The sequence below is a fragment of the Chiroxiphia lanceolata genome, chromosome 7 (assembly GCF_009829145.1).
Source record: "Chiroxiphia lanceolata isolate bChiLan1 chromosome 7, bChiLan1.pri, whole genome shotgun sequence".
Classification (NCBI taxonomy): Eukaryota; Metazoa; Chordata; class Aves; order Passeriformes; family Pipridae; genus Chiroxiphia; species Chiroxiphia lanceolata.
This window is the reverse complement of record NC_045643.1, coordinates 12,985,713-12,996,955: the sequence shown is the minus strand read 5'-3', so window position 1 is coordinate 12,996,955 and position 11,243 is coordinate 12,985,713. Positions and strand designations below refer to the sequence as shown.

The following is an 11,243-nucleotide window of genomic DNA, read 5'->3' as shown; positions in this document are numbered from 1 at the left end:
CGTAAAATTTTGAGAAAACTAAGACAGCCTAAAGGCTTAAAATCTGTAAAAATTAATGGATTTTTACTGAAAAAGTAGGGATCTGTAAATCAAGAAAGGTAAAAAACTTTCAATGTGAAGAAGTTCCAAAAAAGAGAGTTCATCATACAGATTTGAAGATGATTAGCAAATTTTTACATATGCTTCTGCTGCACACAGTATTGCAACTCCTCTAGTATCTGTATTCACACATGTAAAAAAGCATACACACATCTTCAAGGAGCAGAGAAACAATTAACATTTGAGTGCCTTCTATATGATTCTGCATCTAAAAGCAAGAAAATTTTCAGCTTCTTTTGGTTTTCTTATATTTTAGTGACACAATGGACCTTGGGAGCAGAGGAAGAATCCACTGTAACATGAGACTCACCTGCTCTCTGCTAATCATGGCAGCATTCTGCATGACACCTTTCCTCTGCCATAGTCAAACTGATCCACTAGCTCTTGGGTGGGCAGATCCCCAGTGTTGGGAATCCTCCTCAGCTGTCTTACTGGAGATGAGGAAGCCTCGCATTTCTGACTCTGTCAGTGGCTTTTGGGACTTCATGATTTTTCTGAAATCATCAGAGAATCTGAAACATGGGGCTTTGTTCTGGGACCTGGCTCAGCTCTTCTGGGATATCTATGTGGACTGTGTGCTCTCCAGAACCCATGGCCTAGGGAGAAGGCAGCTAGCAGACGCTGAGCAGAAGATTGCTACTCTACATTCTCAGTTCACAGGGAGAAACCAAGGTCACTGCTCCTTTAATACAAGTCTCATGGGCAATAACTAGAGTCTAGTGGAAAAGAAAAGAGATGCAGTCTTATTGTGTTGTGTGGTTATAGTACAGAAACAGAGGACAGTGCTGCACAAACTCCTCCTAATCAAGTACAGAGCTACGTTTATGTTCAATGTGATCTCAGCAAAAATTTGACCTCCAGACAACCTGAACTCTAACAACAGCTTTTAAGTTTCAGTTTGAAGGAGAAGGAGGGGCTCAGAAAGTGAAACATAGGAGGATTAGAACAAAGAAGGCAGCTCAGCAACTGAAAATACAAATATATTCTTCCACACCAGCGTTTTTGCCACTACTGTGCTATGAATACAGCTAGTTCCAAATTCCCCATTCTGAGAGGTGTGTCACCTCAGGAATGCAGGGCACTGGTGCTGTTGGGGAGCATGGTAGTCTTTCAGCAGAAGAGGAAGGGTATGTTTACTTGCCATCTAGCAGTCAAACACTAGTTATTTTCCATTTCCATACTGGTAACTTTACCCAACACATAGTAGAAACAGAACTTGGACCTAGATGCATGCAGGCTTTCAGGCACAGCTACAGCTTTGGGAAGACACCACTACGTGTGACATTAAATGCTGGAATTCCTTATCTCCAGGTTCCCAGTCCCAGAGCAGAACCCCCAGGCTTAAAGTGCTTCCATATGCATGTCACTTATCCTCCCCATTACCAGAAGGGAGATACAGCATAGCTTTTCCTAAATCTCAGTCCCTTCCAAGGCTTCAGTTCTGATCCTACTGCCAACAGATGCATCCTTCCCTTGAGCATATCCACTTCCAGATAGGGGCAGGTGCTATAATTTAAAGGAGAGGTAGAATGTCCATTGCCATCACCAACAGCTGTAGTGCATTGGGCCTACAGTGAGAAGGTAGAACCCTCTTTACACTTCAGCAGATTGAGACCTGTATCTCCACTTCCTAGATCAGTATCTGAGTTATTAAGGCATTTTGGGGGGAATGTCCATGGAATAATGAAGAACCTCTCTCGGCAATTACCTATTAGAGTATCTCTAAAAATGGACTTGAACTCAGGGTTCCTGCACCACAGGGACACTATACCACTGGACAGTCCAGCTCTGGCCCACAAACCTCAGCATTTTTTTTGAGTATTGAAAGCTGAGATTTGAGACAGGAAGGATTAAGAGGTCCTTACCCCTGTTACCTAGAGACAGTGTCGTAGCCATTAAGCTAGGATATAGGAATTGTGTTTGAATCAATCCCCTCAGACTGAAGAGCACACACACAGGGTCAGTTTCTAAAATATGAGCCAAACAACCACTACCTGCATTTTAAAAGCAAGGAGCGTATCCTATCCTGCTCCACAAAGAATCTGAGCTATCGCATTGCTTTGATTGGATCTTAACCGTGTTGGAACTTCCAGTTTCCAATTGGTCTTAGACATCACAAAGGCAACAAGTTGCTCAGTCCTTACCAGACTGATGCACTTTTGGGTGCAAAGAGAATGCAGCTTTAGACACATGAGGCAGTGGTATTGTTAAAAACTTAGATGCTCATCAGGCGAAAGCCCAGGATTAATGTTTGTTTTCAGGATTGCAGCTTTGAATATCCCTGCCTGAACTCCCACCTAGACTTTTGTTTACATCTAGCTCTTCATATCCATATCAGATCATGATTTTCCTAAACAAAGAGCTTTTGTTCCTAGTCAAGATTAAGCATAACAGTCTGATGTACTTTGCAGAATCAAATTACGGGTTTCGTGATAAATACTGACTTTTGTTTACACTTACACAGAGATCTTAAGCACTACTAAGTATTCATACTTTAAGAAAAACAAGGACTCCTTCCTTTCCCTCTTTGTTTTGTGAATTATAATCAGTTAATCTGATTTTTCTGTACAACTGATTACACCAGGCTATAGCAGGCAGCTTATAGCAGTGACAGCCTAAATTTTATTTTTTGGAGGAGCTATCTAACTTCCCATCCAAGTCTCACAGTTTCTTAACAAAGCCAGCTGTTTTAATCTTTGTAACCCTTGATCCTACTGCCTTATTTCATCAGTGAAAGCAGAAATCAATTGGTAATACTTGCAGACAGAAATCACATCCTAGCAAAGTGATGAGGAATGAGACAAGTAGAGAAAGTCTTCCACAGTTACCTGGCCAAGGTATGTTTAGTAACTCATCTTTCCCCTAACAAAATCCAAACACTACAAAAAAGCAGATTTCATAAAGGCATTTCCAAAATATTACAACACTGTAGTTACACAATATTTGTAACAACTCTCCATGAACCAAAATAAGACTTTGGAACCACAAGGAAAACATAGCTTTTGTACTCACAGCAAATCTTCCTGAAGAGCAGCTAAAAAATCCTCCTCAGGAGGCCACGTAGCACATTCCCAACACAAACACTTGAAGACTGCAACCACAAAAATCTCTCCACCCCTTTTCTCCTTGCCCAGCGGCCCCTCTGCCACTCAGTGGCCACAGCTGTGCACACCTCCCTCACAGGTACAGCTAATTAGGCTCAGAACAGCCCTTGCACCTGGCCCAAGACACATAATTTGCTGTCCCAACGTTGCAGGGTGTCAGGGAGGGTAGTGGGGCAGATGCTACTATAAATTTGAGGTCTGGTTAATAAGCAGTATTAGTCAGTTAATTTTTCAGAAGGCAAATATGCCTAAAAGAAAGAAAACCAATTTGCTGGCTTTTAGAGATCATTGTAAAGAAAATGTCCCATAGTTCCTCAAGCAAATAACAAATCTGCAACCAAACAGTGTGAGAGATCTCATGCACTGTGCAGGGAGGTTGATAACAAGCTGGTGAGTCAGTAGGATTATGAGCAGACTTAAGTGCTGCTAATTACAAGTAGAAGAGTTTTATAAGAAGATTGAAGGAAAAGGTCCACAAAGGTCCAGATCAAAGTGACCTGACATTGAAAGGCAACTCTTGCAAGTGGAGGGTTATGGATATCACCAAAGCAAGAGGTTTGGGGGCAATGCTGATAAAATGGGGACCAGCAGCAGCTAAAAGCAGAAGAAACAGATGTGGGAAACTGAGTATTCAGCTGCTCTTTGCTGTTTGGAAATAATTTATTTATATGCATTTTCATGTCACTTTTCAGGGATATTTTCTCATATTCAGAGGTCGCCAATTCTGAAGAAGAGAGACTCATTTGAAGATTTAATAAGTATCCACATGCATAAGAGTAGACCTACATTACTTCGAAGAGTCATTGGAGAGCTAGGAAAAAAGAGGAAATCACACTTTTAGTTCAAGATCTTGATTTGTAGATATTTTTTAATTACTTCTCTTTATTTTTTGCATTCTAATCCTCACTGATGAAAAAGGCCTGTAAGCATGGGCACCATATCTCCGATTAACTTGGACTTATGTTTTTTTTAATTATCTATTAATTTCATCTCCTTAATAAACTGCATGATTTATAAGCAGTTGTCTACTTTAACCTGTGTGTACCTCAGTAATACATGTGACCCATTCACACGTGGCACGATTGTGGGTGCCAAAACAGGAAATAACTGATCCTTCAACAAAACACAGACAAGCAGAGAAGGAAATTATCAAAAACCCTCCTCTGGTTCCAAGACTGGATTAGAGTCAAGATGGTGATTCTGATTGTATGTGTAGCTGTACACTTGCACAAAGCAATCACTGCTCAAAGACATCATCCTACTAAAAGAAAAATAGTACATATTTTTACATGAAAAATACCTTCCAAAAACATTTTAAGTTTTCCAGCAAAAGTAAAAGGGTTAACAGATTTTACCAGCTCCTCTGCTCCTTTCACATTATATTTTATGATATTTTCCCTAAATTCTTAGTTATTAAAAACACTACTTAAAATGTTACACATTCTCATTTAAACTGTTTAATACAAGAAACTCATGTATAACTTACAATTGCTTCTGTTTTTGTTTGCAAGCTCTTTGTAGAAAAATCAGTTTCCTCTGTTATTTATAACTCTAAGAGGCAATTTGATATTAAACTAATGTAACATAACTTAGGGCAGGTAACATTTCATGCTTTTATGAGATAAAATATTTCCTTTGCCTGACTGGCTGGATGCAACTACAAATTTCAGCTTTCCAGGGCAATTATATTTAATTGCTCATTCAAAGTTTCTTTCCTTGAGCATGTAGCAATATTTCATTGCTCTTTTTTCTTTTTTTTTTTCTCCAAATGCCCACAGAAAAACTGGTTTGCTGGTTGTTCACCAACCTGGAGAAATAGGTTCAAGTAACATCAGACCGGTGACCTGTCACTAGTGGGGTTCCACAGGGCTCCATCTTAGGCTCTGTGCTCTTCAACATCTTCATAAATGATTGGACACAGGACTGGAAGGGATACTAAGCAAGTCTGCAGGTGACACAAAACTGGGAGGAGCTGTTGACTCCCTCAATGGCAGGGAGACCCTGCAGAGAGATCTTGACAAATTAGAGGGCTGGGCTATCACCAACCATCAACAAGGGGAAGTGCCAGATTTTGCACCTGGGATGGGGCAACCCTGTATGTACAGGCAGACTGGGGAATGAGAGGCTGGAAAGCAGTGGTGTGGAAAGGGACCTGGGGGTCCTGGTCCATGACAAGTTGAATATGGGCCAGCAGTGCCCTGGCAGCCAGGAGGGCCAACCATGTCCTGGGGGGCATCAGGCAAAGCATCACCAACCAGGGGAGGGGACTGTCCTGCTCTGCTCTGCACTGGGGCTGCCTCATCTTGAATATTGTGGCAGTTTTGGGCACCACAATATAAGAAAGATATTAAACTGTTGGAGAGCATCCAAAGGAGGGCAATGAAGATGGGGAAGGGCCTTGAGGGGAACCCAATGAGGAGAGGCTGAGGTCACTTGATCTGTTAAGCCTGGAGCAGAGGAGACCGAGGGAAGACCTCATTGCAGCTACAACTTCCTCGTGAAGGGAAGAGGAGGGGCAGGCACTGATCTCTTCTCTGTGGTGACCAGTGACAGAACCCAAGGGAATGGCCTGAAATTGTGTCAGAGGAGGTTTAAGTTGGATATTAGAACAAGGTTCTTCCCCCAGAGGGTGGTTGGACACTGGAACAGGCTCCCCAGGAAGTGGTCACAGCACCAAACCTGACAGAGTTCCAGAAGCGTTTGGATGATACTGTCAGGCACATGGTGTGACTGTTGTGGATGGCCCTGTGCAGGTCTAGGGGTTGGACTCTATTATCCTTTTGGGTCCCTTCAATACAGAATATTCTGTGATTCTGTGATTTACCTTGATGATTACAATTCATTCTGAAAATACAAGACAAGGAAAATCTATGTGGAAAACTAAGAGTTCTGCTGAGCAGCTTTTTTTAGGCACTACACTTTTCACTAGTCTTTTCAATCACATCAGCCTAAACTCTGTTTGATTATACGTGAAGCAAAGCTTCAGAATATATAATTTATCTCACTTTTCTCCCAAAGCTTTCAAAAATATTTTGCTTTTACCCAAGCCAAATTTATTTTCTCAGTAATCACAGAAAAAATTCTGTAATAACTAGGAGTATTTTCTCTCTCGAAAAGCTGGTATACTTCCAGTGACATCCTTAAAATCCTTAAAATTATGCATATTTTCTTGAACCATAACTGGTTTTGAACACACATGAACATACTCATTCACTATTTTTTATGCACCTCCTGCAGAACTGTGATAATAAGTAACTAAGTCTATATTTTTACTCTCTGAAGTGGTACTGCATAATTTTCATTTCTCAGATCTTTAAAATACTTCTGTGCATTACAAAAAAAAAAAAAGTTTTCCTTGTTGCTGGCACCAACAAGAAATACTTGAGTGACTTACAAAGAAGTAACTCGACCACGGGATATCAGCTAAAGAGAGAGAAATGGGCAATCATTTGCACTGCTGAGGGATCCACTGCACAGGAGCTGGAAACCACAAAAAAGGAATATTGTTCTCCAGTATGTTCCTGGTGAAGTCATTAAATGCAGAAATCTGTTATGCTGTGTTATTACAGACTCTTTAAAGAGTTTGACATGGCATCAATTACCTTAAGTAGTTCAGAGAAGCTGTAAAGTGAATGGTGGTTTCCATCATTCACAAGCTGGTGAAATTACTTGGTTGATGAGGTCAGAAAAGGACCTGCAGACACGCTCAGCTGTAGAGAACAACTCCTGCTGCAAAGTAGTCTGTTGGGCTGAAAAGTAGAACAGATTTTACGTCTTTCTAAGCTTCTGAATGCTTCCAGAGCCCTGGAAAACTGTTTATAAATCTTTAAGTTAAGATAACTCTGTAGAAATGGTAGCTTTTTATGTCATATTCCTGATTACATCCTCATTATCAAAAGTGAGGCATCCTGAGTGTTGAACAAATCCCTGCTGTGTAAGATCATTGATTACATAGGGATTTTGTACTGCTGGAAGTCTGCCTGCGACTGGAGTCATAGTTGCAGTGTCACAGAAGTGGCAACAGCAAAGACCTCCAGTGCCCTCACCAGTGCCCTCACCAGCAACTTTGCTCCTTAGTTAACTGCTGAGACTGATTTTCTCTTATGAGCTCGAACTCATCCAGTTTCAAATTAGTCGAACATTAAGGGTTATATTTGGAATATGCTCTACCTTACAATACAGAGCTTGAATACTCCTACAATGGCTAAGGCAAGATTCTGAGTTTCCTTGAAGGGTTAAATGATTATGAACAATATTATAGAGTAAACTGGATGAAGGTGAGAAGACAGTGTCAAGATTACTGGGAGAGCTTATACCTGGTTGGGTTTGGAGAGACAATCCATCCTTCAGTTCCATCACTAGCTGCTGCAGTTCCATTTCCTCTCTGACTTCCTCCTCATCAGGTGGTAGTGGCACTGCAGGGGGAGTAAGAACTGTATTCCTCATGACGCCACTGAGAGAGTTTTCTGTCAATTTAGGCAGATATGTTTGATTCTCATTTGCTTTTTCATACTGTCCCATAAAAGGTCTGTCACTCTGCAGGGACACTGACTCCAGTGGGTCGTCTGAAAACATAAAGTCCACTGCAGTGGCAACCTCAGGTGTCTGTAAAAGCTGCATTCTATTTGCAGGGTTGGGGGGACTCAAAGAATTCCAGTCTGCACATGTTCTGGAAGTAGGCCTTATTTGGGCAGGATTTAATCCTCCCTGCATTTTCCTTTCCAGCAGAACATGTGGATTTCTTGGCATTGTATTCTGATACAGCACAAAAGGATCTTCTGATGACTGTAACATTGTCTACAACAGACAAAACACAGAAAATACATTGTGAAAATAACTGATATTTTGGCTTGCCAGTAGTACTAAAGCAGCATTGCAGAAAATGCTACAAAATGCTGTAGGTGGCAAATATGTATACATTCTCCGTGAAATAAGGGCCTTTTTAGAATCTCACAAATAATTTTAATGACCAAGAATCAATACAATTGAAAAGAAATAAAATATTTTCTGTAAGACGTATGTGTTACTTTCCAGTAAAAAATGGTAATTAGGAATGACAAAAGAGTGTTTATTCAATGCCAACACAGGACTCTTCTCTGAAGAAAAGACTGCAGTGGAGTATCTTACACTTCTGTTGGAAACCATTTTCTCACTCTTATTGGAATACTCATTATTTTCATTGCAGTAGTATCTAAACATCCTAGTATGGGTATCTGCTAGATGCTAAATATACACAGAATGACAAGAAAATCCCTGCTGCTTTCTATCTACTTTCTTTGAAGACAAGAACCTAAGATAACTGAAAATACTAGTGGAAGGTGCATGAAATAGTATCAAGAGTGCTGGTCTGCAGGAAGCAGTAGTCAGTGTTCAGTAATTGCCCATAGCTCTGATTATTGGTATATTTGTCACTATACCTTTACTTCTTGCTCCATTTGCTGCAGTGTCATTTGTAGGTTTTTATGGCTTACTCTCAGTCTTTGGAGTTTTGCCTCTATTTTGCAGTTTTTTTCTTCCTGGCAGTTGTGAAGAAATTGTATTTTGTCCTTCCATTTGTTGAACTGCTTCTTCATGTACCTGCCAGAGACACAGGAGGGTGGGATTTTTGCTAGATCACACATACACAAATACATGCAGTCACGGAAAAGAGCTAGCACTTTAGCACAAACTTTATCCCCTTTATCAGTTTAGAAAATTTTTGTCAGCTTTGGGATTAGAGACCAGTGTTTCAGGAGCTGGGCTGTATCCATGGAATTAGCAAGAATAGGAGTGTTCTAGATGAGGAAAAATTTGAGCTGAATGGAGCTACGGCCAGGACTGAACCTTGCATTTTACCTTTCCCACAAAGGTGGCTTCAACAGGGGAGATATTACAGCAGTCCCTCTGCCTAGAAGCAAACTATTTATGGCAACTCCCTGAACTGCAAAAGTTCCCACTACATGCCACAGGCAACAACAAAGTAAAAGCAGCCTCTACCCCTTTGATAGATTTTCTTCTTGCTCATGGTATTCTATGCAGTTTCTTTGATTATATGAATAGTTCCTGCACAGGCCACTTGTCCTTGAAAAGACATTGTGATTTTTGCAATAAGAAGTGCCACTCTCCCACACATACCAGAGGTTTAGAAATTACCTACTCAGAGCACAGTATGACAAAAATACTGTGACAGTAATTCTGTTCTAGTTGGGATTTCTCTAAGAAGCCAGGGTAGAAATAGTTTTGCCTTCCTCATGGCTGAGGTGGAGACAGTAAAGTTTGTTAACACTACTGTATAAACCAACTGCTTCATATCACAGAGCTGAAATAGTTATCTGTCCTGCTTTGTTACATTCAGAAGTTCATCTGATTCACTTTCTTTTGGTTATACTTTGGCTTAGAGACAAGAGTCCCAGCAGATTTCTCTAGAATTATGCAAGATTTGTCTGAATAGGACAACAAGTCATATAATTTAAAATTAAGATTAATATTACAGTGGTCCCTTATAACAGCGTTTAAGGGGTCTTTACCATAAAATGCTGACTCCCTTCAACTAACTCAGAGCCAGTTCTGTGAACAGGCACATGAATGCTGGAAGTTGGTCCACAAATAAGAATAAAGAGCTTCCCATGAGTAATGTGATTCATTCACCCCATTATATGATAAGCTCTGGGTCAGAGGGTGATGCAGCATTTCAGAAGCAGGCTTCCCAGATATCCTCTCAGCTATTGCTAATCTAAACAAAAGCTGAAGATCTTTGCCATATCTCTTTATTTGCCCAGGTGAGAACAGAGAGTGAGGTAAGGACACAGGCTTACAGTGGAACTGCAATTGTTTAGCTTTGATCTCGAAGTGGCCTTGGGTGAATTTGGAGCAGCAATTGTACTTAGAATGAAACAGAACAGGAACAGAGAGAACTGAACATACTGAAGGAAATAAAGAGTAGATTCAGGATAAAATACTACACTTCACTGTAATTCCATCAGTTTAAGGGGTCACAGCCGTGGTTTTATCTAGAGCACATTCATATATAACTACAAAAATTAAGGAGGGGAAGACAAAAATGCAAGAAAAAGGTTAGCATAATTGCCCATACAGCAACTCCCCCTCCTGCCATGCAAACAAATAAACCTCTCAGGAAATTTGTAGTTTAGGAATTAATATTTTTTCCTGTCAAAGGTTTGAATATCAGAAGGAACTTCTCTGATAATCTGTCACGGATTTTATACCAATACTTATTGTATTAAGCCTATTAATCTCTATTTGATGTACAGCACATTTTTTAGGAAGACAATGTACTTTGATTTAAAAACTTTATGCAAATTATGAAATTTGTTTTGATTAAGCCTTATTCAGAGAAAAACTTGAAAAAGTATGCTATTCTGGTATTTTTATGTGAATGAACATCTTTTCCCTTCAAAATTACCTTTAGAAATATAAACTATCAATTGCAGAAATGCTGATGAAAGCAAACGAAAATGTTTTGCTTTTCCAGACATTGTTTTTCCAGTGATCCCCATTTACAATTTTTGTTGCTGAGTTTTTATCATTCATCCTCATTTAACAGCATCTTTATTTAATCTCAGAATCTCCAAGGTATAGAAAAATAACCTGTCTTCTAGCCCTTCACTGAGCCCTGCCCACCAGTCTTCTGTCAGTGTACCACTGTATTTACATACCTGCTGTCACTGTGAATGCTTTTGATAGATTCGTGCATTTTTAACACATCTGCTTCAAAAGAGGCTATTGCCTAGAACACAAAGAAGTATCTGGTCATAACCTTATCAGCAATAACATTCATTTTTATATGTAAATTTTACTATAAGAGGGCATGACAAATTTTGGATTTGGTCTGTCTTATCGATTTATTAGTTAGCTTTTTAAATTTAACTTATTGAAATCAACTGATGCATTAAAGTATTTCTAATGGCTATTAGAGGAGACTGGAAAATTCATTCTATAGAGCAAGTTCTTTGTTCTATGACAAATTCTAAGTCTATGAGAATTTGTTTTAAATTAGAACAAAACACATATTCCCTAGAATTTCTGCAAAATGGAATATTC

General features: G+C 39.8%; 2 protein-coding genes across 2 annotated transcripts in view; one reads left to right on the top strand and one right to left on the bottom strand.

Annotated features, from left to right (window-relative positions):
• Positions 1-313: 313 nt before the first annotated feature.
• FAM237A (family with sequence similarity 237 member A) lies at positions 314-4,220 on the top strand. Its single transcript, XM_032693490.1, has 2 exons — positions 314-771; positions 3,896-4,220. The coding sequence occupies exons 1-2, from the start codon at positions 363-365 to the stop codon at positions 4,042-4,044; spliced, it is 558 nt and encodes a 185-aa protein (XP_032549381.1). The 5' UTR covers positions 314-362; the 3' UTR covers positions 4,045-4,220.
• The window catches only part of DYTN (dystrotelin), a 26,149-nt gene continuing 18,599 nt past the window's right edge, over positions 3,694-11,243 (bottom strand). The window contains exons 13-17 of the mRNA XM_032693216.1: positions 10,859-10,929; positions 8,621-8,780; positions 7,520-8,000; positions 6,806-6,952; positions 3,694-4,014 (exon numbers count right to left, since the gene is read on the bottom strand). Coding sequence (XP_032549107.1) covers positions 6,849-6,952; positions 7,520-8,000; positions 8,621-8,780; positions 10,859-10,929 — 816 coding nt within the window. The 3' untranslated portion in view covers positions 3,694-4,014; positions 6,806-6,848. The remainder of the gene's footprint in view (positions 4,015-6,805; positions 6,953-7,519; positions 8,001-8,620; positions 8,781-10,858; positions 10,930-11,243) is intronic.

Coding starts and splice junctions, on each gene's coding strand:
- FAM237A (XM_032693490.1), top strand. CDS start 363: ATGGACCTTGGGAGCAGAGGAAGAATCCACTGTAACATGAGACTCACC. Junction 772..3,895: donor GTTCACAGGGAGAAACCAAG/GTCACTGCTCCT, acceptor GTCACTTTTCAG/GGATATTTTCTCATATTCAG.